Below are 27,107 nucleotides of genomic sequence, written 5' to 3' on the forward strand. Positions count from 1 at the left end.
CCCAAATCATGGCAAGATGATCGAGATTCGCGAAGTTGGAGTTGGAGGTTACCAATCGCAATCTGAAAATGCCAAGACTTTAGGGGCACTCGGGTCACGTGCTTTCGCTTCCAGGCTCCAACTCCAACTTCCCATCAACCGCGTGTCAGTCGCGCCTTCAGTATCAGTAAGTGTCCAAGCTGGAGGCAAATCGCAGAAGTACTGCCTTTATCACTGCTTTCGGCACTTCAAGGTTGTATCTATTTTGATGGTCTTTTTGCATGTTCTTCCAAACCCTCTTCGTCGTTGTTGTTAACGCGTGTTCTTGTCTCGACTATTGGGCGGGCAATGACTTCATCAATTGAACAGACGAAAGTTGGATGTTTGCTACCCACAGCCACCATTTAGACCATCCACATCATACATTCCACGTTCTTGCTCTACTTGCCAACCGCCAAAATGTCCCGGCTTCACTCCATGGAAATCATGGGCATACGCTCATTCAGCCCAACCCAAGGTGAAAGACTCAAATTCGAAACTCCCCTGACCCTCATCGTCGGCCAGAATGGCTCTGGAAAGACCACCATTATCGAATGCCTCAAATTCGCCTTCACCGGGATGCAGCCGCCCAACACCAAAGTAGGTGGTGCTTTTATCCATGATCCAAAGCTGGGCAATGACAAACAGGTCAGGGCACTGGTCAGAGTGTCCTTCAAAGGGGCTGACGGAACCGCATTGGTCATCTCTCGTCGACTGGAATTGACAGTCAAGAAGACCGCTCGCTCCCTCAAAACCCTGGAAAGCTCCTTGAACGTGTCCAAGAGAGGCGAGAAAACAGTCATCTCTTCGCGGGTGGCCGAGTTGGATCTGATCATGCCAAAGTATCTTGGTGTCGGTACTGCCATCATCGACAACGTCATCTTCTGCCATCAGGACGAGAGTTTGTGGCCTCTCAGTGACCCTTCGACCCTCAAGAAGAAATTCGACGAGATCTTCGAAGCACAGAAGTACACAAAGGCCATCGACAACATCAAGCAGATTCGGAAGAAACACAATGAAGAATTGGGCAAATACAAGATCCTTGAAGAGCATGCCAGAGGGGATAAGGAGAAAGCCAGAAAGGTCGAAAACAGTGCTCGGAAGCTCCATGAGAAGGTTGAAGAGTTGAGGGACCAAGTGGAAGATTTGGAACGACGAATCTCGCACGCTCGGAAAATGGCAGACGAAGCCTGGAGGAAGGGCGAAGACTATGCGAAGATCCTGGGTCTGCTAGAAGGCAAGCGGATCGAGGCTCAAGGCAAAAAGAACATAATTGATGGGCTCAAGCAACATCTCGAAGAAGTCAATGAGTCTGACGAGTGGTTGCAGACGACCCTTGAACAGTTTGAGACCAGACAACAAGAGTTGAAGGACGAAATGCGTGCAAAGCAAGAGGAATACATTCAGTGTCAAGACCGGATCAAACAACTTGGGAGAGAGCGAGAGGAGAAGGTCAAGCTCAAGGGGAAATATGAACAAGAAAAAGAAGAACATGAACGACAGCTGGTGCGACGTCAGGAGATGGTTCGAGACGTTGCTGCAAAACACCAGATCCGTCGTTATGATGATCTTAGTGACGAGAGCCGTGTCGAAGAGTTTTTGATCAAGGTCAAGAAGATCCTGAAGGATCAGAAGGATGCCCTCGACCGTATTAAGCTTGAGCATACAGCAGAACGACGAGAAGCTCAGACTCTTGTCAACAGATTGACGGAGCGTAAAGCAGCGCTTCAGGACAGTAAAGTCAACATCCGGAAGCAGATAGACTCAAACGACCGCGAAGCCGGAGAGTTCCAACGAAGAGTGAATCAGATCCAGGTCGATGAGGGCAGCAGAGCTGTCGTGGAGTCACGAATCGAGGATCTTGATGCCAAGTTAGGACAGGCACGTCATGCTGCTAAGACAGCTGATTGGGACAACAAGCTGCAGGCTGCTCACATGGAACTCCAATCTTTCGAGTCAATCAGTTCGAAGCTCAATGATGAGATTGTACAATCCACCAAGAAGGCTGGCGAACTCGCTCGTCTTTCTCATCTGAAACAAGAGTTGAAGGACCGTCAGCGGAGTTTGGAAACGTTGTTGGGTGCCCATAGTGAGCGGATCAACAAGACCATGACGCAGCGAGAATGGACTCCTTCGACTGTGGAAAGAATTTACCAAGAAGTCTTGAGTGAGGCTAGCACTGAATTGTCCTCTGCTGAGCGGGAAAGAGATTCCATTGGCAGACAGCTGGAACAGGTCTCATTCAAACAAAAGACCCTCCGTGATGAACTCGGTCGAAAGAAAACGGAGGCTGAGGATTGTGACAAGCAGATCCGTGCAGTCATCACTGAAGGCCCAGGGGCTTACGACGAAGCGCTACAACAGGCGGAAGCCGATGCGGATTTTGCTCGCGAAGAGAGTGGCGGCTTCGCCGGTCTTCATGATTACTACCAAAAGGTTTTGGAAGCCATCGACGCACCAAAACCTGCATGTCGTACGTGCTCGCGAGCTTTCAAGAGCCATGATGATCCGGCTTTGGTAAGAACGAAGAAACGCATGCAGGACCTGATAGCAAAGACTCTAGCAGACGTCGAGCGGACTAATCCGAAAGAAGTTGAGGCTGACTACAAACGTCTCCTGGATCTGGGCCTAGTAGTCGAGACTTGGAAGAAGCTTGAAAACACCGAGATTCCCGCTGCTGAACGAGACCTCGCGAGGTTGAATGAACAGCGTGGTCAGTTGGAATCCGAGCTTGAGAGACATGACAAGAACGTGGAAAACGCCCAACAATCGAAACGGGATGTAGAGTCGGTTGGTCGGACGGTTGCATCAATTTCGAAATGTCACAGTGAAATCACGACGCTCGAGGTTCAGCTCGAAGAGCTTTCAACCAAACAATCCCAGCAGACTAGCGGTCGCACGTTGGAAGACATTCGGGAAGAGCTGAACTCGACTGCGGAGAAGATTCGGGGAGTCCAGAATGTGATCAGCCGACTGAGATCAGAGCAGGAGCAGTCACGAGTGAGCATTTCATCCATGGAGCTTGAGTTGCGTGATCTGAAAGGAGAACTGAACACGGTCGGATATCAACTTGACAAGAAAGCGTCGCTGGCGGCTCGAGTGGAAGAGTTCCGGGGGCAGAACCAGAAGCAGCGCGAAGCACTTGACAAAATTGATCGAGATATCGAAAAGCTCGACCCTGATATCGCAACGGCTAAGGCCAAATATGAAGACATTGATCAACGAGCAGCTGCGAAAGAACGAGAAATGTCTCACGAGCAATCACGACTTAGCGAGAGCGTCAACGGACTTGACATCCTCAACGACCAGGTCCGGTCCTATGTCGATCGCGATGGGCCGCATCAACTTGCGCGCATCAACCGTGAACTGAGCCACTTGGAGAAGGAGTTGGATCGCTCTCAGACTGAACAAGGAAGATTGACGCGGGATATGAACATGATCAATGAACAGATCCGAGACAGCGAGTCAACGAGAAGACGGTATTCTGACAATTTGCGTTACCGCCGCGAGACCCGCGCACTTGCACAGCTGCAAGAAGAAATTCAAGAACTTTCTAGCCAGAACGCGGAGGCGGATCGAGACAATTTTCAGCGAGAGTCCCAGAAGTATACGCACGAATACAACAAACTCGGTGCCGAACAGGCAGGCAAGATGGGAGAAATGAAGTCGAAGGATGCTCAACTCAAGGAGCTTCTTGAAGAGTACAACACGGACGGCAAAGACGCGGCTCACCGCTACAAGGAGGCTCACATCAAAGTTGAGGCGACCAAAGCGGCGGTGGAAGACCTGGGCCGGTACGGTGGCGCATTGGACAAAGCCATTATGAAGTATCACAGCCTCAAGATGGAGCAAATCAACAGTATCATTGAAGAGCTGTGGCGCAAGACGTACAAAGGCAGCGATGTTGATACAATCATGATTCGTGCTGACAACGAGTCTGGACGTGGCAATCGATCGTACAACTACCGAGTTGTGATGGTCAAGAGAGACGCGGAAATGGACATGCGAGGTCGATGTAGCGCTGGACAAAAGGTGCTTGCCAGTATCATTATTCGACTGGCGTTGGCCGAATGTTTCAGCGCCAACTGTGGACTGATTGCACTGGACGAGCCGACCACCAACCTGGACCGGGAAAACATCGAAAGTCTGGCAGAGTCACTCCGCGACATCATCCGAGAGCGACAGCAGCAATCGAACTTCCAGCTGATTGTTATCACTCACGACGAAGAATTTCTGCGTAAGATGGACTGTGCTGATTTCGCCAGCTACTATTACCGAATTTCCCGAGACCAATCCGAGAATTCCATTATTGAGCGACAACAGATCACAGAGGTCTTGTAGGATCAGGTACATGGACAAGGCAGACATGTGCTGGATTGTCATTCGCTGGCCCAGTCATGGTACCTGACAGGAAAAATCTTGCCATGAGATTTGCCGACTGACTATCTTCTTACCGGTGTCTACCTGAAACAATGGAGGAGGGCTGACGTGGCCGTGCTTATATCCATCCAACATTTGATACTCGTAGGCGATGCGAGACTTGTCTTTGATGTGTCGACCATAAAAGGTTTTGTTGAGTACGATGGCGACTGAGACAATGTTTTAAGATGAAGACAAAACATGCATGTGCAGTCGAAGTCTCGGCCTTCGGGTAATGTGTTCGCGGAGAACAAGCCACCTGCGGCAGAGGCTGGCAGAAGCAGGACGGAAAGGGTGATGGCTGCCGCGGAAGGCTTGCGCCGTTGCCTGGAAGAGTCTAGCAGTGACCAAAGTGGATGGCGACTGGGGTTGCTTCTGTGGCTTCTGCATTATTACCCTGGGACCCTGCAAGGAACCATCGCTAAGCTACGGCCTAAAGGGCACAGGGGCCAGAAGCTGGGGCTGGCGCGGGCTGGTCCAAGTGCTTCATGGCTTGTATTTCTGTTCAACACTCTCTGTAGTGCGTGAAAGAAGAAGGAAGGACGCCATCAACGCTGTAGCACAAGTCAATGGATTTATTTGTGTACTACTGTGTACTATCCCAGAGAACTATCCATGAATAGTCGGTGTGAGGGTTGAGTTCGGTTGCTGTGACGTTGTAGATGCATTGCTGGTCCTGGTCACCCGACGTGGGCATGGCGAATCATTTTCCTCTGAACCTTTCGATCGACATGGAGAAGAAGGCATCAGAGGGTTACTGTCGGTTACTGTGGCACGCTGTGGTAAGGCACCACCGGCACATAGGCACATAGGCACATAGGCACATAGGGTACCTGGTAAACAAGACGGTGTCAAAGCTGGGGGACTCGAGACTCGATATGTTCTAGCACTCTTCTGTTTTCGGCTTGTCGTCCGTTAATTGTCCATTCACCACCTTCTCCTTCTTCTCCTCATCGTTCGACTCGGATTGCGATTCATGTGATGATGGTGGATGATGTGGTAGCTTGACCTTTCTCGAGACCTCGGTTTGTCTGGCTCTGTGCTGGGTCCTCTGGTTGCCCTGTCGCGTCCAAAGAGGGTCCGTCCCGATGATCCCAACTTCATTTCCTGCCTCTGACTTTTCCACATACTCTCTCGAACTTGTGTCCTTTTTCGACCCGCATTCCACCACTCAGTACATTGACCTCAACCAGCCAGCCGGCCGTTTTAGTCTCTTCGACTCCATACGAGAACCGAGCTTCCAATAATCTTATTCACAGCCTCCGGCCCGCTTTCGACGCCACCCTACCCTGACGACCTCTACTCGTACGAGATACAACCACTCATACCCTTGACTGGATCCACGGGCTCAAGGATGGCCATGTCCTCAAATCTCTAGCTCATCAGGTACATGAATATGCTAATGAATGACTATCATGCTGGTTACGTGAAAGAGAACGTGCATCAATACTACCTTTCCAGACCTCGCCCTAGTCTACCTCTGCTGATCAAAAGGCCCTGCCCATCTTATGCAGTTTGTTACTCTTTAGATCCACATCACCATTGGTGACTACTGGAAGAAGCTGTCCTACTCCTCACGTCCGTCCCATTTTCTTTTATAGCAGGTGACCATTGTCCGGAGCAAACCTTCACTTCTGGTCAAGTCGTTGCTTCCAAGCCAATCACTTGCCCATTCACCTTCGTCATTACCTTACACAGCGTAAAGTGGGATACTGTCTGGGAAAGGCCTGTGAATACCAGACCTACTAGTACTTTCGTTGTCTGTCTCCCCCAGCTTCTGGAGGAGAAAGACGTGGTTGTACCCAGCCTGTGTCCTTTCTCCTACTCTTCCCAAACTTCTGACCCTCAAACACCTTCAACATGTGGGCAAGAAAGGCTCTCATCACTGCCCTAGCAGTCACCAGCGCAGCAGCGTAAGTCATACAAGTTTGATGCCCATTGCGTCCAGCAGAGGTGGCTGACCAAACTCAGATCTCCCGTATCCAAGCGTCAATTTTCCTATGGGTCGAGTCCGGTACGAGGCGTCAACATCGGAGGGTGGCTGGTTCTTGAACCTTGGATCACCCCGTCAATATTCCAGCCGTTTGGTGGCAATGTGGTGGACGAATATACCCTTTGCCAGAACACTGGCGACGCCGAGTCGATTCTGCGCAGCCACTGGGACAGCTGGGTGTCGCTGGGAGACTTCCAGAAGATCGCCGCTAATGGCTTCAACTTGGTACGGATACCGATAGGATACTGGGCATTCCAGAAGTACGAGCAGGATCCATATATACAAGGTGCTGCGGACTATCTCGACACGGCCATTGGTTGGGCTCGGCAAACAGGCTTGAAAATCTGGATTGATTTGCATGGTATGTTATGCATGTGTGTTTGTGTGATATGGATGGGGACTGACGGTGGTTTGCAGGCGCACCACGCTCTCAGAATGGGTACGACAACTCAGGCCAGCTCACCTCGGCTCCAGGCTGGACGCAGGGCGATACTGTCGACGCCACGCTTGGCGTGATCGGCCAAATTGCCGAGAAGTACGGAACATCACAGTACTCCGATGTGGTGGCGGGCATCGAGCTCTTGAATGAGCCCTACATGCCAGCCCTGTCGGGCGGAAAGCCTGCAACACAAGGCTACTACCAGTCGGGCTTCGACATTGTCCGACAGAACGGACAGACACCAGTTGTCATCCACGATGGTTTCGACAAGCCATCGAACTGGAACGGGTTCCTTACCGGCCAAGGCACATCAGGCGCCATCGTTGATCACCACGAGTACCAGTGCTTCACAAACGAGGGCGTCGCCTTGTCGCCCGAAAACCACGTTAGTGAAGTGTGGAACTCGGCCAATACGTGGGGCACTGGCCAGGATAAGTTCATCATTGTTGGTGAATGGACGGCCGCAATGACAGACTGTGCTCCTGCGATCAATGGGCGGGGCGTTGGGGCGAGATACGATGGAACGTACCAGGGCGCGCCTTATGTCGGATCCTGCGCCAACATGAACTCCATTGACCAGTGGAGCGACTATTACAGGCAAGCGACGACGAACTATATCAGCGCTCAAATGAGTGCCTTTGAGTCCAAGGTGCAAGGATGGATTTTCTGGAACTTCAAAACCGAGGGTGCCGCCGAGTGGGATTTATTCAAGCTGATCGATAATGGAGTGTGGCCTCAATAGTCGTGAGCAAAGTCGACGATTTTCTATCCCTTGGACAGACGGGAGTGGGAAGGATTGCATACATGCTTGGGACATTCGTCGCATCTGCATACGAGTATGGTATGTTATGGTCATCATTTCTTCAATTCGATACCCGACCAATTGTTGGAAAAGCATATGCATACGGCCGCGAGCCGTGGAAAGCTGGTCATATTTTATGATGCCGATCTCGATGATCAGGCGCGATGGCATATGTGCATTGTGCATCGATCAGCGTGGTGGAAATTGAGGATGGAGAAGAAGTAAAACTAACGAGCTTAACGACATGATATGTGATGACCACTGCATAAGATCGAAAAAAAGAATAAGAAGCATGACCCATAAGAATTCATCGCCGTCTTAAGTACTAGGTAGCTCATAGCCGATACTCGTAGTACTGGAAGGCTCAATTTGCCGGGGACATAGGGAGTACGGAGTATGGAGTACGGAGTATGGAGTACGATACCCCCATCCTTTTCGCCCCTGCATACTCCGTAGATAGAGTGTGAAAGGCGAGATTGGTCCCATTCGCAGGCTCCCATGCATAACGGCCGTGATGCTGTTCTTTTCTGCTCCGTAACTACCTAACCCACCTATTCCTAGCTTTATTCAAATCATTAACCAGTGAGTGAGCATTGCAACAGCATGATGACTTTTCCTGAATGGAAGACCATATCACCTCGACATGTGAACATGTGATGGCCATGTCTTGCAGCCATGATGACTTTTCTACTTTTCTTGAATGAAGACCACAATCTACATGTGATGGCGCCAGGTGTCTTGAAACCCGTCTACCTCTTCCTTCCCAAAGCAGCCATCATCACATATATAACTCTCTACTCGATCATGAATCCATCGGCATTCGCCTTGACGGTCTTCTCAAAATCCACATCCTCGTCCATGTCGATCAACTTGGCAGCCAGGACATCGACGTCGATGTACGGCTTGGTCATGTCGAAGGACACGGTCATCGGGAAGAACTCGGCATCATCATCGGTCTGGGCCTCGAACTCGAAACTGCCGCTCGCGTTGTCGGCGTCGATCGTGCCGATCGTCCATTCCAGACTGTCGCCCGTGACTTGGTACATGGCGTCGAAACTGCTGACGGCCGGCTCCGCACTCGAGTAGGGGATCGTGACCGTGACGTCGCGCAGCGTGGTCTCCGGATTGGTGAGCTCGTACTCGATCGTGATCGTGTAGCTGTCGTCGCTTTTGTTGACCCATGCTGTGAATGTGAGCGGGAGGACGTCGGCCGAGTCTGCAGGCGCGGTGGCGCGCCAGCGTAGGACCCCGATGCTGTTGTTGGCTGGGAAGCGTTTTGTTGTGTCTTTTAATTGGAGCATGCGCGACGCATTGAAGAGGTTCTTGTCGACGTTCGGGTGTGTGCGGAACTGGGCTTTCAGGGGGCCTTCGTCTGCGGAGACGCGTAGGGCAAGTTTTGTCAGGGCCGGGTCGGCGATTTTGAGTTGGAGGTCTCCCTTGACTTCAAAGGATTTGAGGGCGCCTTCGCGCGACAATTTGGCGGAGAGGGTTTCGGAGATAGATACTACCACGGGGTGTGCGTGGTCGTGCATAGGGGCGCTGGTAGAGGTGGACGGGCGGGTGCGGTCAGGTAAATCTTCTGAGTGTGAAGTGGAGGGTTCTGGTTCGGGACTGCCGAGCTCTTGCTGGACTTTGGCAAAGGCGTTGGATGTTTTGGACTTTCTGCCCAGCTGCATGCCCTTGGTAGGGCGGGAGGCGGTAAACTTGGATGTGATCTTGTTCTTCTCGGCCTCGTAGGTGTCGTAGGTGTCGGGACGGACAGGGGGTGTGTATGTGGGTTGTTGGGGCATCTTGGGCGGCATGCCTCGTCCATATGCGGCAGACCGAGCTGCTTCTTTGCGCTGGAGCTCAAGTTGTTTGGCCTTGCGTTTGCGTTCTTCCGAGGCTTCCAGCTCTTTATTTCGAGCTATGATCTCCTGGATGCGCTCTTCGTGAGATTCCATTTCGAGGAATGTCTTGATTTGGTTCAGGGACAGGTTTTCCCGGTAGCCCATGGTAACGAGCTCGTCGAAAGCGCTGAGGAGTTCGAAGGCATTGCGCAAGATCTCGCGTTCGTCGGGTTTCTTGCATATCGAAGTGACCACCTGGCCGAAGAGGTGTAGGCTGTCGATGTCTTGCAGGATATTGGATTGCTTGTTGGTGATGAGGACAAGGTAAAGTTCGTCCAAGGGCTGGTAGACGAAACGGACATTCTCTTGCTCGACTGTAGTGTGTTGGGTAGAGGTATCGGCAAGTTTGGGGAAGGATGCTAATAGGGCTTCCACTCTGGACTTTTGGATCTCTCTGAATTGTCGGGAGAGGAGAGGCTTGCCCCCTCTGGTGCAGATAGAGGCTGCGAGCACAACCATGGTGTCGATGCAAAGACGGTCACATTCACGACAATAACACGAGCATAGAAGAAGACCGGGAGCGAGAGAGTCACTTGATGAGATAGATACTCCTAATCCACGCCTGGTGGACAGTTCAGTTCAGTGTCCAGATCTCGACTTGGCATAGCTCATCGCCGCTTTAAGCGGAACTACAAGTGTTTTTGCCTTGGTCAGCACGTAGATAGCGAACTGACTTTCAATCTACAATGTCAGTTATTGTATCAAAGCCGTCTTCTTTTTCACAGAACATCACGATCTCCGAAAGATGGCACCCGGCACGCACCAAGAGTGCGCTGATGTGCTGTTCTTGCGGTTGTTGAGGTCTCGTTCCTCAGATATCTCAACGGGCCCTGCTCGTATTCGCTTAACAGGGGTGGTGTCCAGAGCTGAATATTGTCCAGCCTCACGCCTCAAAAGGTATACGACTTCAAATATTCAGGGTTACTGACAATCGACCCATTGATTTCCTCACGCAGTAACATTTGCTGCTACATTCTCCAAACTCTAGTTGCTCCTGTTCACTACGTTCCCATCATGTCGGACTCTGTTGCGGCAATAGCTCTTGTGATATCGTTGGTGGCTCTGATTGTGGCTCTACTACAAGTTATACAGCAGTACACAGCCACCGCAGACGGCTTCCGACGATGTCAAGCCTCGGTCGTGGGTGACTGGGCTGCTTTAACGAAGCGGCGATTCCGAATGAGTGAGTTGCGCTTTGAGACAGTCTTTGCCGTTCCCGTTATATTCCTCAAGAACTCGACTAGGGAGACTGCACCTTTCCACGGACGTGCGATTATAACCATCGACGGGACGGCAGAGTCAATCCGGGGAACTCTGATGAGCCATGCAGTCGACGCAAGTCCTCCATCTTCTGAACCAGCGCCAGGAGAGACGACGGCAATCGAGACTGCTGCGCCTAACTTTGTGCGGAGGCCACTACCAAGCCTTTGGAAGATGAATAATCGGATCAAACCGTCTTCGAAAAGGCAATCTGAGTTCGGCGCCATGTCTACCGACAATGATTTGGTGTCGTGGAACCATCTCCTGGCGACACTGCAGTTGAGTGAGCGCACATTCGCGAACCACATCAATTCCGGGTTCAAACCGGACCTGGAGCCAGCTATACAAATCAGCAACAGGTCGTGGGACTTTGTGCCACCTGAGGTCGTCAGACCATATGCAGTTACAACGGCAGGCGACATCGCGATTATCGTCCAGCGCCTAGGAATGTCATGGAAGAAGTTCAACCCTGGTGAAGGTTTGCTCAGAGCTGAAGGCAATAATTGTCTTATCACGTCTACAGTTGTTCGGTCTCTTGGAATACTCATCTCCTTCTCCTCTGACAGCCATCTCATCAAAGATTATGAAGTCCACAAAAATTATTACGTGCCAAGCTGGCATGCTTCCATGCTCGGCTTCGGTCTCGTTCCCCGGGGTGATATTTCCCCAAGGTTATACAATGGCCCTCATCCGCACGATGCTTTTCCAGTTGGAGACAGTGCTCTCTTTGATTACTATCTAAAGTCATATTGCCGCCTTTCGACCTCGGAGAACACCAAGCCAGAACACCTAAGGCCGCAAGCACTTTCAGGTAAGGAGTACAAGGTTTATTCAGCTTACCCTGTGACTTACTCGTGGCAGTGGCGTCCGAGTTCGTTGCATTGGTCGCACCAGTTCTGAGAATGAGAAATAGCCAAATAACGCGTATACTCAGGCCAGCACCGAATGTATGTATCTCCTTCGTTGAAGACTGCACTATTCTACCATGAATTTTACGCTTTCTTAAACGTCCGCCGGTTCGGGTTCTTGACAAACATGCAGATTGGGAATGAAGTCTTCTCGAGTCAGTCCTGCTTAGAAGCATTCCGAAAAAACTTGGTGCTCTTGCAAACTCGGCTGAGTCCGACTCGAGATATCTGCACCGCCGTCCTCGGAGATGTCCTCAAGAAGTGTGACGAGATCTTGCTTCATTCCGACTGGGATGAAGTCTGGAAGGCGCCACAACGTATCGACTTCAATGGAGCCAGTCAAAGCCTTCTTGACATCATACACGACGCCTGTGACTGGGGTACTAAGACCCTCATCACCTGTCTTCATTTCAATGAGCTGTTACGGTTACACCTAGCCGAGCTTTTCGCTCTGCGGGACGAGAGTCCGGCTATTTTGTCAACCTCAGATCAAGATGATGTACTCATGGACCTCTATTTCGACAGAGTTTTGCCAACAATACTGAAAACAAGCCTTGTCAAGCGGTCAATCACCATTGACTGGGTTCTAATGGTCTTCCGAGGTCTGTGCTGGTATAGTCTGCACCGGTTCAAGCACAAGTTCGCGCCGGTCGACGAACAATACTTCGAGAGCAAGCAGCCCATATACATTGGCTGAAGCGTTATTACATCCTACACCGACGAGCACAGCAGCACAGTGCATTTACTGATTCGTCCCCATTGGCAACACCGGGCCTCTGCTCCCGGCAAGGTGGAGACCACAGAAAGAACATCGACTTCACTTCGTTCCGGGCGTCAACTACGACTGGCAGCATCAGCCATTGGACGTCACAGTCAGGAGTTGTGAGACACTAAATGGCCACACCACATCCAGGGTCAAGAGGAAGTCCCATCAGTGAATTAAGCTGACACGACAGATGTACGACTCGTGCAAGTCCGCTTTATCTCGGGTCACAGGAGCAATATCCACCGGCTGAATATCGAGCTAGGGATCACTTTCGTTTGAGGCGTGTTCTAAAAATACAAAATGGTTCTCAGAGGGTTTGACGAGCAATTTCGCTTGAATGGCGTTCTTCCTAATTTTGGTTCAATGTCACGCGATGTTCATCCGGCTGAAGTTATCATAGTACGAGTATTACTCCGCGTGGCGAGCAGAAGACCATCATCTCGTCCAAAGCACCCGGAATTGTCTGACTTCGACCGGAAAATTAAAAAGGTGGATGCGAATGCTACTTGTACGAGGACCTCGCTGCCGCCCAATCTGACTCGCCAAGTGTCGCCATTCACCTACACAGTACAAACATTCACCACCTAAGCCAATCAGAAATCCAGCATCATCCCAACTCAGAAATTCACAGGTTATATATTTGAAAAGCGCAATTTTCTTCAACAATCTCATATCTATCCCGTGTCAGCTGATCCTCCCCAACTGGGTCAGTTTGGCGTAAGGGTGTGCGCACCAGATATGAGACAGTTCAACCTACGGGGCTAGCCCCCTGACAATCACAGGATGGAATATCTTCCCAGTGTCAACACCTCAGGGTGTTGGTACTGAGAAGGTCCAGATGGTTGTTCCTTAGCTAATATGGCCTCGACCTGCGAGTGCCCTATGCGGGAGGATGACCTGACGAGATCTTCGGAACGAAAAAAATCCCTTCTACAACTGGGGATTTTCCCTCGGCCTGGCCGTCAACTACCAAGCGTGTAGTTGGCCCGCCAGGTTAGAGTTTTTGTTCTTTTTGAAAAATATGAACAAAAAGAATTATCTTCTGGGGGTGAGTGACGGTAATGCGGCTCGAACACTTGAATTGTGGGTGGCCTGGCATTAGATTCGTGCTCTGGCTTGGCTAGGCGACGGTGAGGGTGAATGTAGCAGAAGATGTTCGTGGCGGACTGTTCGCAATGGCTCGGCTGCCAGCGGGTGAGCAGTGGAAGAATTGAACCATCACTTCTTCAAGATTGTTCTTTTTAATTACAAATTTTCGTTGCTAAAATAAGGGCAAATTACACTAGACAATATGATGTGATCCGTTTCCCTTTATGCTATTCCATCGCTATGCTTTCAATAACAAATTCCGTGCCCAGAATCGTAAAATATGATGCTAAATTCATAAGGATCGTCTGTGGTCAGCCGCTGTTATTTGCGGATCGAATAGAATGATAAATCCCAAGCCGTGTGGACGTCACGCCTCGAATCCCGAGCAGAATGCTGCTGCAACGTCACTACCAACTGGCCACGGTGGTCGTGGTAGCTGGAACGCTTGTGGTGGTTGAGGTCGTGGCTTGGGGGGTGGTTGTCGTTGTGGTAGTGGGAGACGACGTCGTTGTCGTTGCCGTTGTCGTTGTGGCAGAAGAAGATGTAGTCGTTGTTGATGTACTAGTGCTTGTAGTCTTGCTGGAAGAAGTGGTGGTTGTGGCTGAAGTGCTCGATGACGAGGTCGACGTAGACGTGCTGGTAGGCTTTCCAGTAGTGGTTGTTGAGGCGCTTGTCGGCTTCTTGGTTGTGGTGATAAGCGTGGTGCTGGTTGTCGGAGCCGGCGGGTTGGGAATAGCGATAGTGCAGGTGATACCCCAGACATCGATGTATGTAATGGTTTGGCATTGGTGGCATTTGCCTGGTGGGTAGTAAGTGCCCGTGCCACCCTGAGCAGGAGCTTGGGTCACGGTGACGGTGACGGTCTTGGTGACGGCAGGAGGGCATGTTGCTGGTGCCGGGGTGATCGTGACTGTCTTGGTGACCGCAGGGGGGCAGACGGGCGCCGAGGTAGTGGTAGGCACGGCAGGCGCTGGTGTTGTAGTTGGCGCAGCAGTAGTTGGGTGTGGGTGCCATGGCGTGACGATGGGGTAACATGATGTCGTGGTGTAGACTTCAGTCGTCACCCAAGTTGTGTAGTAGGTGGTCGAGCCTTGAGTCGCTACTGGCGTGGAGCAAGGAACGTACTTGGTCTTTGTGATCCATTCCGTCGTCGTGATGGTGGTCCAGATCGTGGTGGGAGTAGTAGTTGTCGTGGTTGTGGTTGTGGTTTTACTCGGTTTCTTGGTTGTTGAAGTAGTGCATGGAGTGGTTGTCGTTGTCGTCGTCGAAGTAGTCTTATGTGGCTTTGTGGAGCATGAAGTTGAGCTTGTCGTCGACGTCGAGCCCGTAGTTGTGGTTGAGCTATGGGGCTTAGTGGTGCACGAGGTCGAGCTTGTAGAGGAGGTCGAGCAGCTGGTGGACGACGTGGGACTCGATGTGGTCGTGGTCACACCTGTGGATGTTGTGCTCCAAGACTTGCTTGTTGTCGTGCAAGGCGTGCTAGTGCTAGAGCCAGAGCTCGAGGTAGTCGTGCTTGTCGAAGCAGTCGTGGTTGACAGAGAAGTAGTGGTAGTCGAGCAGGGGGTGGTGGTGGAATTGCTTGACCACCCCTCAGAATAAGGATGTGCGAGAGAGGAGCCCGCGAGGGCTGCGAGAATAAAGATGATAGGAGCACGCATTAGTGGTGGACAGGTGTAGGTTGCTGTGACGTCTGAATATCAACGAATGTATGCTTCAGGTCTGGAGATAGGGTGAGCGAGTGTAGTAAGGATTAACGAATGTCCTTATTGCAATCAGCGAATGTGGTGTTTGAATGTTCTTGTATGTTTTGATGATGGAAAGGAAACGGGTTGCCATCATGGCGATCCTCAGCATTACTTATACCTGCGCAGGAGCGAGCTCGTAGAGACTGAGACATCACGATGATGACTATTGAGCACTCGACAAATTGGGAGCAGCAAAACCCTGTCGACAGCACGGTATTGGTCATTTTGCCGTCGAAAGTGGTCAGATGCCACAAAAGGCCCAAGATTGGCTGCAAGGCTAGGAAAGAAAAGTCTCGCGACATGAGAAGGCTGTGCCTTGCAGTCATGCCATCCATATGGTTGTAACCCTTTCCTGGTGTTGTACTCTGTAGTGGAGCGGAAAATGGCGCACGGAGCGGCTCGATGAAAAGGGGCGAAGCAATCGCTGCTTTAGTCAAATTAACCTCAGTTGTGCTCCAGTCACGCTCAGTTTGCACTCGGAAAATGATCGGGCGTGCTCGGTCCTTCAGCTGAGTCAGCTTGTTTTCAAAAAGCGGCGGCATAATTTCATTGGATGATCGCCACACGTGGCTCTCGCCAAGAGTTATTTTTAGTGGTGTTGCCACAATTCCATCCTTAAGGTATCCCGTACTATGTACTGCACTGCACTACCGTGACTACCTTGCCATTCACATTCCCTCGACGTTACTCTGGGACGGCTGATATGTCTCACCTGTTAGGGACATCGGTGAAAATGCTATGCCTTTGCTGGAATGCAAGATTGCGCATGACGTCGGATACGAGCTGAGTCGTCCAGAGGTTACTGAGTATCCCGCCTCCGAGGTACTGTATTCTGGCTGATGTATTAACAACCTGGGAGTCGAGGAGTACGCAAGGACCCTTCGCAGCCTTGCCATCAGATATCCTCGAGCAGCTTCTGCATTGAGCAGTCGTCCCGGTCTATCCTCGTGGTCTCGCTTTTCGATCAGCCTGGCTTGATGAGATGCAGACTTTGCAGGACCACCCGACTGTCTATGCAGATGGTTGCTCTTACCACCCCTTTGGCCTCTGACAACCTCTAAGCGCCTGCTATTCGATGAAGCGCCGAATCGTGTTGTAGCCGCTCCAGGCTTCATCAAACGAGCACGGTTACCTAATCCGAGTGATTGACCGTTTACCACTTGCGTCAAGCAGACCAAAAAGCTTGAACGAGACAAGATTGTCTCGGCGCGATCGTGTTGAACTACTATACTTACGACCATGGTTGCCTGGTGAGAGAGTGTAAGAAGATGGCTGACTACAAATGTGTCAATTACAGTCTCACTAGGCGCTATGCCGGAGCAGTGTCTGGGGAGAGCTTCTGAGAAGATTGCCTCACTTACTGTTTGCTGACAGTGTGGTGGCAGCATCGATTTCTGCTGAAGACACGACACTAACATCAAATGTCCTTGACAGTTCGTTGGCCCTCAACTTTTGTAAGGTGAACACGGCCATTGGAGCTCATAGAGGTCAAATACCTTGTTGTTACATCCAACACATCCAACCAACTCGATTGCTTTGGGCGCGGTTATCTTTGCGATGCGTCTGAACTCCCCTCATCGTTCCTTTCCAACTACGGATACCGGCTGAAATCTCCGCGCCTGTACCACGAACCATACTCCTGCTAAAGAGGTGGACAGCGTGACAGCCTCGTATCTGGGCCGCCTGATCTGCAGATCGGCGCAACCCCTCAATGTCCAAGACACACCAGCCCTCGAACTTGCCATCATCACTGGACTTTTGACGAACAGGCATCCAATGATATATCGTCATATTGGACTTCTCAAGAACTTCCATCCAGTATCATCGATCTTGGGGCATCGCATTTCATCATCGAAGATTTGACCACTACTGAATACGGACGGCAGACAAAGGGCTCTCCGCATGCCAAGACATACCACCCGCGAGCATCGAAGTGTCGATCACAGTGCAGGACTGGCCAACCTATCTGTTCACGCGACGAGAAGCCTAACCATACCGCACGTGGCAGATCAATGTGTGTCCCCTATAAGATGACGAAAGCTGCAGTCCTTCGTCTGAAACCAGACACACAGTTCATATTCAGCAGTTTGGTGAACACAATCAACAAGCAAAATGACTGAACCTCTTTACCAGATACGAACACATCCAGGTCGCGCTCATAGTGCCGCTGGTCCTCGCCGCAAGGGAGAGGAGTTTCCCAATGAAGATGACAAGCAAGAATTGATGGAAGGTGATGCTTACGATATCCTCGGCTACAGCTATCCAACATGGAAGAAGTGGATGATCTTAGGTGTTATGTTCTACATTCAGATCTCCATCAACCTGAATGCCAGTCTCTACGCCAACGGCGTGAAGGAGATCTCTAAGAAGTTTGGCATTAGCGAACAGGCAGCACGAGTTCCGCAGCTAACGTTCCTGTGCGCCTACGCGTTTGGATGCGAACTATGGGCGCCGTGGTCTGAAGAGCTCGGCCGCTGGCCCACACAGCAATTGAGTTTGTTCCTGGTGAATATCTGGCAGATCCCATGTGCTCTGGCACCAAACTTTGGAACCTGTGAGTCCGAGAGCTGCAGGTCAGCCCTGAAGTTGTACTGATATCCACGTGTCAGTGGTCATTTGTCGCCTCCTAGGCGGACTATCTACAGCGGGTGGAAGTGTCACGTTAGGAGTTCTCGCAGATATGTGGGAGCCAGACGATCAGGAGTACGCCATCGCTTGGCTCGTGCTGTCTTCAGTGGGCGGCTCAGTCGTGGGGGCGGTAGTCGGAGGTTTCGTCGAGCAATACCTCTCCCTCCCTTGGATATTCTGGATCCAACTCATCGCAGGTGGCGCCGCGCAACTCATCCACTTTCTACTAGTCCCCGAGACCAGGGCCACCATCCTTCTCGACCGCGAAGCGAAGCGGCGACGTAGGGAAGGCGGTCCTCCCAACATCTACGGCCCAATCGAGATGCACGGCTTCCAACTTGGATTCAAGTATATTATGACCGTCTGGAGTCGGCCCTTCTACATGCTATTTACTGAACCAATCGTGGCGTGGCTCTCGGCGGTCAGTGGGTTCAGCGACGCGCTGATCTTCACGTTCCTTCAAGGGTTCCAGCCTATATATAAGCAGTATGGCTTCAGTTCTATGCAGCTTGGATTGGCTTTCGTGCCGTAAGTACTTTGTTTCCACCACGCCTGCCTATAATTTGGCACCCGCTGACAACCTCGGTGATGAAAGGCTGCTTGTTGGGTACTTCTTAGCGTACCTGTCCTTCTTGCCGTCGATTCACGTCTTCCGCCAGCGAAGGCGGAAGCATGGCTCGGACAGTGTTCAGCCTGAAGCGAGGCTATGGTGGCTTCTCTATGGTAAGCCTAGCCCGGCCGACAGTCCATCTCGTCGATGAATGGGAATGCTAAAATGTTATCACAGTCATACCGTGCCTACCAATAGGCCTTTTCGGCTTCGCCTGGACGAGCCTGGGCCCTCCCAAAGTGCCCTGGATCGCGCCGATGATATTCACGGCGATCGTGGGTATTGGAAATGTGAGCACCCTCCTTACCGTAGCCTCTTGTTGACAACATCGGCGGCGACTGACATGTCGGGCTACTGAAGTACTCGATCTATCAATCGTCTATTGACTACACTGTCGCTGCCTACGGACCATACGCGGCATCTGCTACCGGCGGCAACGACTTTGCCCGAGACTTCCTCTCAGGCATCGCAGCTTTGTATTCAACTCCAAGTACGTTGATTCATCCATCCTACAACCGTTTTGATGCCTCCATCTCATTCCCACTACTCCAGCTGCTTCTGCAGTTTGTCCGGTCTCCCGTCCTCATCACCGTTGCATAACGTTGCACGCCCCCGACTGCAGATCTTCACTGACAATCTACTTGCTAGTGTACTCCAACATCGGCAAGAAATACCCCGAAGAATGGGCTTCCACGATCCTCGCCATCGTCGCCATTTTCGTGACCAGCCCGGTCTACTACTTCTACCGAAAGGGCCCTCAGATTCGAATGCACAGCAAATTCGCGCAGCAAGTCGCCAAGGACCGGGAGAAGCAACTCCAGCGTAGGAAGTCCAAGCCTGCTGAACAACAGGTCGAACAGGCCGAGAAGCCCAGAGGTCCTGCTGAGGTCGAGGAAGGCGGGATTGAGTACTACAGAGAAACAGGGCGACTCTGAAGTGACATGAACCTTGCTGCGCAACCTCCTCGGGCATTCTCGCGACCTAATTATCAATTTGGATGGTCGGTCGATTTCAATCATGTTTGAGCACTCGCACTGATGACCTTGATCTGTTGGCACTCCATGGAGTAGAATATCACCTCTACCGGCGCTTCTTGATGCTTGTGGACGACCTATGTACTATTAACCACTACTTTCTTTCCACCCTTGATAATTGATGTTCAACCCGCTGAGTCTGCTAAGTAATCTTACATCTTGATGCTCGTGCTCTCAAGGCTTGGCTGCTTGCATCGCGCGTAAGATATTGCCTCGCTGCAATTTCTCAAAGTCTCGATCCCTATGTCAATACTGCATCACGCTCATAGCTCCCAATCCGAACCTGCATCTGCTTGGTGCTCGTCTCTTTCGGCTTCTTCTTCTTCCTGGTCTGGGGGACCGTCTTCTTGCCAGTCCTGGTCACCTCCGTTCTGAGAGTCATTGTCCTGGTTGTCAATGTAATCAAAACCGCCGAAACTATCCTGGCCCTCGTGATAATGATCAAGTCTGACAAGCTCGAAATCGTTTAGGTCTTCCGTCTCCACTGGACGTAGTAGCCATTTGCCGACCTTCCGTTCCAAAACCCGGAGCTGACAAGGGAAGCCCGGAACTTCACAACGGTCAAATCGATCTGCCTCCAAATGGAGTATTTGAATTGTCCCGCGAGGACGTCTGAACCGAGGTCGACATTCCATGTAGCTGGTGGCGACGCGGAATCCGTCAACCGTTTTCCATGAATCGCGTTCAAGATATAGGTGGTCTTGTCCTGGCTCAATGAGTTCCATCTCTTCTCCATTGCTTCTCCGCCAGCGTACCACACACCATACTTTGCCTATGAAGTAGACGGGATGCTTGATCTGGCGAGGGATAGGATACAGTCTACTTTCAAAAACCGTGGTGAATTCCGACCCTGGTAATGGCTTCTCCAATTCCGCCTCGGGATTAACATGACATGCACTGATGATTGTGCAGTGTCCGAAGCCGTCGAGGAGTCCGTCATTGACAGCAGTTCTGATTGCTGAGCCCAATCGTCGGAAAACGGACACACGCTCGCTTCGCAAATCTTCGAAAGTCCTGATGACATGAAAGCTAGGCTCAGGATCCCTACAATGCTTTGTATAGCTTGCCCCATTGATGATGAGTGCACCCTTACTACTGGCATTGATTGGCCCAATGTTCGATGGCGCGGAGGGGATGATATCCTCGCAAAGCTCACACACCCGTAGGCGTAGGTTGCGCAGATTTGGTAGCAGTCGTCTGATCGAAGGACAGATATGATAAGAAGCGTCCGCTAAGGCGTGGTCTAACGAGGGCTGTGCGTCTCGCCTGTCCCAAGCACAGTTTGTATGGAGTTCCAGATGTTGCAGAGTGAGAGGAAGAGCATCAACGATGGCGCGAAGATCGCGACGTCTGATTCCAGCTGACCAGCTATCAGGATCGCGGGCGGCAATAGTGAAGCTGAAGCTCTCCAATCCGTACATCTTCCCAATGACTGACGGGACTCTTTCTAAGAATTGCCATATTTGTTGCACCACGGAACTGTTGGCCCAATTCCGGTCGTGTACACTCCAACCTCCAGTGTCAAGAGTTACATTCAGTGTGAAGGTCCGCGTCATGCTCATGGCGGTGCTGGTCGATTGGCAGAAATTGTCGAGTGATGTTTCGGAAACAGAAACATCTGTCCAAAGAACCTTCTCGCCAACGGCTTTCCATCGAGAGCAGACAGTAAGGGCATTGACAAAAGATCGATCTCCATTGAGTTGCGAGCTTCCTCTGACTTTAATAAGTACCAACTCGAGCGTCTCAAGGGGCAAGTCGTTGACATTTCGATGTCGTCCAGCGTCAACGGCGAGAGACATCTCGAACGATGGGCTAGTGATACGAGGAGGGAAAGTGGAGGTTGTGTCAAGCGAGAGGGTTGTTCAGCTGTGTCGCAGCGCAGGCAGTACCGTCCGAGTTGGGAGGATGAAGTAAAAAGGGAAAGTTCGCGTGAGGAGCAGTTGCAAGTGAAAGGAAGCCAGCTTGGCGGAAGGAGTGTGTATTAACAGCAGGTTCTCTCCAGGACCGTCACTCCTGCTTCACTTTCAGGCTTGGGTTGACATCGTAGCCTGGTGGCCGTCCGCTTCGAGTCTCTAGAGTCAAGTGACTCGACACCACTACATGATCATGTTGGACAAAGCGCTTGGAAGAATTCATTGAGGCTCTTCGTTTGACTCGATGATCTCGATATAGCTGAAAGGAGTGAGCGCCTAATTAGGGCATAGGACATAACTATGCCGCAGCCTAGCTGTCGCCGTTATAAAGATTGTGTTGCTCTGATAGGCGTTCGCGTACTTGCATCGAACAGCCAAAAGTGTTTGCTCCATGTTTAGAAGCGCCGCCGAGTGCAGGATCGCAGAAGTCGAAATGCCTGTCGAGACCTTCCTCCTCGTGTGAGATATGGCGACATGAATCGTTCCTAGTTCTAGCAAGACTATTATGCACCGGTCCTTTTGCCAGCTGATGTGTGTTGAAGAGAGGAGCGGTTGAGGAATGCTACCTGGGCTTTTCCGACCATAACGGTGAGCACCCAAGAAGTCCCAAACAAATCTCCAGATATTTCTCCTCGCGAGCAGCGGACTAATGAATAGCGCTGAAATAAGGGCAGGTCATTGTTGACAAAACCGACCTTCAGTATATGAGGAAGTTGGAGGTCCAGAGTCAGAAGAGCAATCTGAGCTCTGAATGTCGGCCGAGGGAAAATAGCCGAACACTTCAAGAGAGTCTGTATCGATCAACGAGCAAATCAGCATACATTCGTCAAGCGGGAAGCGGATGATCGAAGTCCAGATGAGATTTCAGACACTTTTGAGAAGATATTTGTGGCTGGTGTTTGTAGGCATTGCACAGAAAATCCAGGGTTGAACCACGCAGTCCTACCGCTGGACAAGAGATGCTTCTCTGGCCCCAGCTGCCTCATCATATGAACGAGAAGGGGGGAGAGACCACTGACCTTTTCTTGCTTGAGTTCATCCTCGACGGAGGATCTCAGCCAGGCTGTCGTGCACTTGTTAGCGGCATCGGAAGAATGGCCATTGCTCAATCCTGAACTTTTCCTCTTCGCTGCCTCATCTCTTCCACCTTTCTCTTGTCCTCCTCGAACTTCTTTAACATTTCGGCGTGCTCTTCCTTCCTCTTTTCCCGCATCTGGAATCTGTAGAAATCTTCCAGACCCTTGCTCTTCTCCTTGTGCTTCTCCACGAGCTCCTTGGTTTCTTCAAGACGAGCGGCGCCCCTAGAGCCTCTTGTGACGGTAACGAATCCATCTTCGTCTGGCATTTGTCGTTTCCGAGCATTTTCTCTGCTTCGAGCCTCCTCCATTTGCGCGTAAGCGGTCATGAACCCGTTGACAGATCGAAGGAGTTCCTTTCGTGAAGGGTACTGCAGGTGTTTATGGTGTTCATATCTCTTCAACCCCAATGGTGGGATACCAGCGTCAAGGCTACCACTCCATTCGAGGGGTGTGCCAGATTTTGCTATTCGTTTTGCTGCCTTGAAAGCAAGATCCATGCTCGGTCGGTCCACAAAGACCACGATTGCCGTCGCACCGGACTCGTGTATCATACTATCGAAAATCTTCGGTAGAGAGTGTGCGTCCAACCCTGCTTCAAGTTCCTCGGCGGTCATCCTCTTCCTCTTGCGACTGGATGTCGCTTCACCTACAGGTTTCCCGGTCGCATTCTCGGCAAAATGGACTGCTTCTACGCGTCCGCCACCAAGTTGAGTCGTGAACAGGTGCTTCAACGAATGAGTTGTAGTAGTTATCGGGATGTTCACCAGGAACAGAGACCTCCGCGCATCGTCGTCGGGGATCTTGGGGTCATGAGGTTTGAGGTACAGATAATGAATGGACTCTGTCGGGAAAGCATCAGTCGACGGCAGCCGCAAAGGCAATGCCACGCACCCGCCTACGTCTCGTGGCGTTTTCACCATAGTCACTTTCTATTCATGGTGCAATGCGAAGAGACGTCGAACAAACTGCGCCGAACTTTTTGTCGAAGCCTCGGAAAAATTAAGTCCGAGAATTCTTGGCATAAATCCGGGGAAATCGAACTCGACGCAATTCATTTCTTGTCACAAACGTTCAGCTCGAACACCATCCTTCACTCAATATCACCCTCACGATGCGTGCAAGCACCCTCCGAGTCTCCCGCTGCTTGCGGTCTTACCACTCCGCGCCGTCGTCCTTTCTCCGGCCCCTCTCCACCACCGCATCTCACGCCGCAACCGCACTTCCCATAACCGCCACGGGCCCTCCTCCCGAGCCTCCTCAACCAACATCATCAGCCTACTCCTCACAACTATCGGAGCGACGGCGCAAAGCAGCCCTTTTGCAAGCCGGTAAAGATCTACGTGCCGCCCAGTCTCCGTCCTCCAGTTCCTCGAAAAAGCACTCTCCCTTGAGGAAACGGTTCTGGAAAGACGTCCACGTCCGCACCACCCCCGACGACAATGGGCTAGAAATCTACCTAGACTCTCGCCCCGTCCGGACACCCTCGAAATCCATACTCACAATCCCTCGCTCAAAGCCACACCTCGCCCACGCCATCGCCATAGAATGGGACATGCTAGAGAACGCGCAGCAGGCCCTCAAGAACCACAACATCCCCATGACGAGTATCGCCGCCAGAGCTCAAGACATTCTCGAGTCCGAAGCCCGGGGCGACCGCACAGCTCGCGACGAGATCATACCAGTCATGATGCGCTACCTCGACACAGACACACTGTTGTGCTGGGCACCGGCACAATCCTCCGACTCAGGGCTGGATATGCAGACAGGCACGAGGACAGAGACATTACGCGACCGCCAAGTCCGCACGGCGAGACCGATCATCAGCTTCTTGAACACGAGCGTCTGGCCGGGCGTCGAGATCAAGCCGGTCCTTGACGAGAACAGTATCATGCCCGCCAGACAGTCAGAGGTCACCAGGAGCGTGGTCCAAGGCTGGATCGCAGGTCTGCCGGCGTACGAACTCGCGGCCCTCGAACGGGCAGTGCTTGCTTCGAAAAGCCTTCTACTCGGGACGAGGTTATTGATCGAGTGGAGCGAAGAATTTCGGGACTTGCAGCGCAGCAGCGAGACGAGATTCGGAATTGAAGAGGCCGCCGAGGCCGCCAGTCTAGAAGTCAAATGGCAGACGGGCATGTGGGGAGAAGTCGAGGATACCCATGATGTGGATAACGAGGATATACGACGGCAATTGGGCAGTGCCATATTGCTTGCCAGTGGGAGTCGGTAAGAAGATACTTTTAGGAACGTATAATTAGAATATAAATATCAGAATGGCAGCCGGACATTCATGCCGTACCTACTACGTAGTATACACTGTCTGCCCTCTATGTGGATCTATAGTTTCGATGCCTGCACCTCTAGTAAACCGGCTTTTTGTAGGGCTTTTCGAGCCTAATGGGAAGTCAGCGTTGCTCTTTTTCCCGGGCTGAAGAACATTGCTTGCTTGCAAGGTTCACGGACTACTCACCTCTCGAACAGCATCATACTGCTCCAACCAGTTATCAAACTCGTTCGACAACGGATGAGCATTGGGATCTCCCTGCGGCGGCAACTTGTCCTTCTTCGCCTGCGCGGTCCTCGTCGCAGCATCTCTCTTCCGTTGTCCCTCGCCGTCTGGCTGGCTAAATGAGGCACCCAGTGCCTGCGCTCGCCGATGACATCTAGTTGTTCTTGGTTGTCTAAGATCCTGATACAGCTTCGCGCGCTGGCTGATTTGCTCATTATCAACACCCGCGGAAACGTTGTGGAACATTTCGGCGAGAACAGCAGCGTCCTCTATACACATCCCAGCCCCTTGGCCTGCATATGGGAGCATGGCATGGCAAGACTCACCGGCAAGGATGACCCTGCCGTTGTCGCTGGTCCAAGAAGGCGCAAAGCATTCGGCATGTCTCCACTTCCAGACACCCTTGCCTCTGCTTATCGACTCTTGAGTGACAGGCCCGTGGTTCCGATACCGTCGTCGAAGGTCAGTCATGTCGGGAATATACTCGTTCCATGTATCAGGATGTGGATCGTCCTCCAAGCCGTAGCCTTGGGTAATAAACTGCAGGTCAAAGATCTCTCGAGAGAATATCGGACTTGCCACAATGGTAGTGTTCGGTCCGACAATGAGGTTGGCATTCCGCGAACTGATGATCGTTCTGGCAGCTTCGCTCTCCAGTTCCGAGAAAGGTACTTGAAATTGAAAGGTGCATTCTCTTCGTACCTGCGGCTGAACAGAGGGGAACAGAGACCGCCGAACTTTCGACCTGATACCATCTGCTGCAATTATCAAGTCTGCGTTGATCGATGCGCCTTTCTTCAGCAGAAGCGCCGGCCGAGCTGCATCCACAGCTGCTATATCCGTATCAAAATGTATCCGAACTCCTCTGGCCAGCGCTTGTGCCAGCATCAATCGCCGAAAGTCGGACCTGAGCACGAATATCTGAGCCCCTGCTACGGGCTTCACAAGCCCAAGGGGTCCTTCCGTGGCATACCGTCTCACAACAACGCCGCCGCTGTCATGGCCAACATTGCCGATATCAATCCCCAAAGTGTGGAGTATTCGCATCGCATTTGACTGTAGCTGTATTCCGGCGCCACCTTCATTCGCGAATACATCTTCGCTTTTGCGCTCGTAAATCGTGATCTGGTGACCGTGCTGTGCGAACGCGATCGACGTGACTAGGCCAGTAACGCCAGCACCAGCGATAGCGACCTGAAGCATCCTACTACGCGTGTAATCTGGCGCTAGCGTGCCATTCGACGACAAACAGCAGCGAGGACAATTTGTGAGGCAAGCGGGCCTCCTCTTCAATGCGGTGCCAACTTCTGCTTCGGCGATTCAAGCGGCAGCTGTTTTGACCCCCGGTTAAGCGAGTTTCATTACACGATTTACCGCTGAGACCGTAGTAGACCGGTAAGTTGGATTGAAAGTAAAAAGGCACCTGAGAAGTCTGGCGGAGGACGGAAAGACGAAGGCATGTCAAGGTGGTCAGGGAGCGGATGGGACGGAGCAATCTCAGCGTGCCTCGCATAGCTCGCGTCCCGGCGAGAGTATTTCATACGTAGGGCAGGAGGCCTGAAAGCCAGTTCCTCAAACCACCAATATTGTACTGTTACCCACATCAGCTCTGGATACAGAATGGCGCCGTGGTACAACGGCTCGTCTTACCGTGCTTTCGATGCTACGAAATTGTTGATTCTGGGTTGCGTATTCGTCGTGAAGCAGATGTTGGCCCATCTGCATGGTGTCTGATTATCGAGGCCTACAATAAGAGTTGATTTGGTGTCATCACCGTGAGGATCCAGAACATGGAACATGCTTCGATCGCCGTCAAAGCGCAGTAACGGCATCGATCAGGGGGTCATCAGACAATTGGATGGGCTGAATATTTCTTGGACAAATGCCTGAGTCGTCATATACACACGCAATGTGTTTGCAGCTGATGAGACTTGTGAATCCTTTGGTATGGCCAGACCGAGGACCGCTTGCCGTCCGGTGAAGCTCAATCCAGTACTCTGGGGGCCGGA

At 51.7% G+C, this 27,107-nt stretch overlaps 10 protein-coding genes across 13 annotated transcripts; 5 read left to right on the top strand and 5 right to left on the bottom strand.

The window, feature by feature from the left end:
* The first annotated feature begins 177 nt into the window (after positions 1 to 177).
* Positions 178 to 5,001, top strand: PV05_07520 (uncharacterized protein). The gene has a single exon (XM_013460352.1). It carries the CDS (start codon positions 439 to 441, stop codon positions 4,357 to 4,359), a length of 3,921 nt encoding a protein of 1,306 aa, XP_013315806.1. The 5' UTR covers positions 178 to 438; the 3' UTR covers positions 4,360 to 5,001.
* Positions 5,002 to 5,890: 889 nt separating this feature from the next.
* Positions 5,891 to 8,146, top strand: PV05_07521 (uncharacterized protein). The gene is made up of 3 exons (XM_013460353.1): positions 5,891 to 6,350; positions 6,409 to 6,791; positions 6,848 to 8,146. Exons 1-3 carry the CDS (start codon positions 6,298 to 6,300, stop codon positions 7,609 to 7,611), a joined length of 1,200 nt encoding a protein of 399 aa, XP_013315807.1. The 5' UTR covers positions 5,891 to 6,297; the 3' UTR covers positions 7,612 to 8,146.
* Positions 8,013 to 10,093, bottom strand: PV05_07522 (uncharacterized protein). Its single transcript, XM_013460354.1, has one exon. It carries the CDS (start codon positions 10,017 to 10,019, stop codon positions 8,466 to 8,468), a length of 1,554 nt encoding a protein of 517 aa, XP_013315808.1. The 5' UTR covers positions 10,020 to 10,093; the 3' UTR covers positions 8,013 to 8,465.
* Positions 10,094 to 10,269: 176 nt separating this feature from the next.
* PV05_07523 lies at positions 10,270 to 13,777 on the top strand. 2 transcript variants are annotated; one of them, XM_013460355.1, is made up of 4 exons: positions 10,270 to 11,631; positions 11,682 to 11,767; positions 11,862 to 13,061; positions 13,126 to 13,777. In XM_013460355.1, exons 1-3 carry the CDS (start codon positions 10,575 to 10,577, stop codon positions 12,423 to 12,425), a joined length of 1,707 nt encoding a protein of 568 aa, XP_013315809.1. In that variant the 5' UTR covers positions 10,270 to 10,574; the 3' UTR covers positions 12,426 to 13,061; positions 13,126 to 13,777. The 2 variants fall into 2 exon arrangements, with proteins under 2 accessions (XP_013315809.1, XP_013315810.1); XM_013460356.1 differs by having other exon boundaries at positions 11,862 to 13,777.
* Positions 13,664 to 15,655, bottom strand: PV05_07524 (uncharacterized protein). Its single transcript, XM_013460357.1, has one exon. It carries the CDS (start codon positions 15,239 to 15,241, stop codon positions 13,991 to 13,993), a length of 1,251 nt encoding a protein of 416 aa, XP_013315811.1. The 5' UTR covers positions 15,242 to 15,655; the 3' UTR covers positions 13,664 to 13,990.
* A 323-nt stretch (positions 15,656 to 15,978) lies between these two features.
* On the top strand, positions 15,979 to 19,784 carry PV05_07525. Of its 3 annotated transcripts, XM_013460360.1 has the most exons (6): positions 15,979 to 17,882; positions 17,938 to 18,484; positions 18,552 to 18,679; positions 18,744 to 18,856; positions 18,927 to 19,056; positions 19,215 to 19,784. In XM_013460360.1, the coding sequence occupies exons 1-6, from the start codon at positions 17,441 to 17,443 to the stop codon at positions 19,499 to 19,501; spliced, it is 1,647 nt and encodes a 548-aa protein (XP_013315814.1). In that variant the 5' UTR covers positions 15,979 to 17,440; the 3' UTR covers positions 19,502 to 19,784. The 3 variants fall into 3 exon arrangements, with proteins under 3 accessions (XP_013315814.1, XP_013315813.1, XP_013315812.1); XM_013460359.1 differs by having other exon boundaries at positions 15,979 to 18,484; XM_013460358.1 differs by having other exon boundaries at positions 15,979 to 18,484; positions 18,927 to 19,784.
* Positions 19,785 to 19,800: 16 nt separating this feature from the next.
* PV05_07526 (uncharacterized protein) lies at positions 19,801 to 21,399 on the bottom strand (the record flags this gene model as incomplete). Its single annotated transcript, XM_013460361.1, has 1 exon — positions 19,801 to 21,399. The coding sequence occupies one exon, from the start codon at positions 21,397 to 21,399 to the stop codon at positions 19,864 to 19,866; it is 1,536 nt and encodes a 511-aa protein (XP_013315815.1). The 3' UTR covers positions 19,801 to 19,863.
* A 1,219-nt stretch (positions 21,400 to 22,618) lies between these two features.
* PV05_07527 (uncharacterized protein) lies at positions 22,619 to 23,512 on the bottom strand (the record flags this gene model as incomplete). Its single annotated transcript, XM_013460362.1, has 1 exon — positions 22,619 to 23,512. One exon carries the CDS (start codon positions 23,510 to 23,512, stop codon positions 22,619 to 22,621), a length of 894 nt encoding a protein of 297 aa, XP_013315816.1.
* A 161-nt stretch (positions 23,513 to 23,673) lies between these two features.
* Positions 23,674 to 24,885, top strand: PV05_07528 (uncharacterized protein). Its single transcript, XM_013460363.1, has one exon. The coding sequence runs from the start codon at positions 23,704 to 23,706 to the stop codon at positions 24,817 to 24,819; it is 1,116 nt and encodes a 371-aa protein (XP_013315817.1). The 5' UTR covers positions 23,674 to 23,703; the 3' UTR covers positions 24,820 to 24,885.
* Positions 24,886 to 24,926: 41 nt separating this feature from the next.
* PV05_07529 (uncharacterized protein) lies at positions 24,927 to 26,301 on the bottom strand (the record flags this gene model as incomplete). The annotated part of the gene is made up of 2 exons (XM_013460364.1): positions 24,927 to 24,983; positions 25,060 to 26,301. 2 exons carry the CDS (start codon positions 26,299 to 26,301, stop codon positions 24,927 to 24,929), a joined length of 1,299 nt encoding a protein of 432 aa, XP_013315818.1.
* Between the last annotated feature and the right edge of the window lie 806 nt (positions 26,302 to 27,107).

Source organism: Exophiala xenobiotica (genome assembly GCF_000835505.1).
Source record: "Exophiala xenobiotica strain CBS 118157 unplaced genomic scaffold supercont1.4, whole genome shotgun sequence".
In the NCBI taxonomy this organism is placed as follows: Eukaryota; Fungi; Ascomycota; class Eurotiomycetes; order Chaetothyriales; family Herpotrichiellaceae; genus Exophiala; species Exophiala xenobiotica.

Coding starts and splice junctions, on each gene's coding strand:
- PV05_07520 (XM_013460352.1), top strand. CDS start 439: ATGTCCCGGCTTCACTCCATGGAAATCATGGGCATACGCTCATTCAGC.
- PV05_07525 (XM_013460360.1), top strand. CDS start 17,441: ATGACTGAACCTCTTTACCAGATACGAACACATCCAGGTCGCGCTCAT. Junction 17,883..17,937: donor GGCACCAAACTTTGGAACCT/GTGAGTCCGAGA, acceptor TCCACGTGTCAG/TGGTCATTTGTCGCCTCCTA. Junction 19,057..19,214: donor AGCTTTGTATTCAACTCCAA/GTACGTTGATTC, acceptor TCTACTTGCTAG/TGTACTCCAACATCGGCAAG.
- PV05_07524 (XM_013460357.1), bottom strand. CDS start 15,241: ATGCGTGCTCCTATCATCTTTATTCTCGCAGCCCTCGCGGGCTCCTCT.
- PV05_07523 (XM_013460356.1), top strand. CDS start 10,575: ATGTCGGACTCTGTTGCGGCAATAGCTCTTGTGATATCGTTGGTGGCT. Junction 11,632..11,681: donor AAGGCCGCAAGCACTTTCAG/GTAAGGAGTACA, acceptor TACTCGTGGCAG/TGGCGTCCGAGTTCGTTGCA. Junction 11,768..11,861: donor TACTCAGGCCAGCACCGAAT/GTATGTATCTCC, acceptor ACAAACATGCAG/ATTGGGAATGAAGTCTTCTC.
- PV05_07522 (XM_013460354.1), bottom strand. CDS start 10,019: ATGGTTGTGCTCGCAGCCTCTATCTGCACCAGAGGGGGCAAGCCTCTC.
- PV05_07521 (XM_013460353.1), top strand. CDS start 6,298: ATGTGGGCAAGAAAGGCTCTCATCACTGCCCTAGCAGTCACCAGCGCA. Junction 6,351..6,408: donor GCAGTCACCAGCGCAGCAGC/GTAAGTCATACA, acceptor GACCAAACTCAG/ATCTCCCGTATCCAAGCGTC. Junction 6,792..6,847: donor AATCTGGATTGATTTGCATG/GTATGTTATGCA, acceptor GGTGGTTTGCAG/GCGCACCACGCTCTCAGAAT.
- PV05_07528 (XM_013460363.1), top strand. CDS start 23,704: ATGCGTGCAAGCACCCTCCGAGTCTCCCGCTGCTTGCGGTCTTACCAC.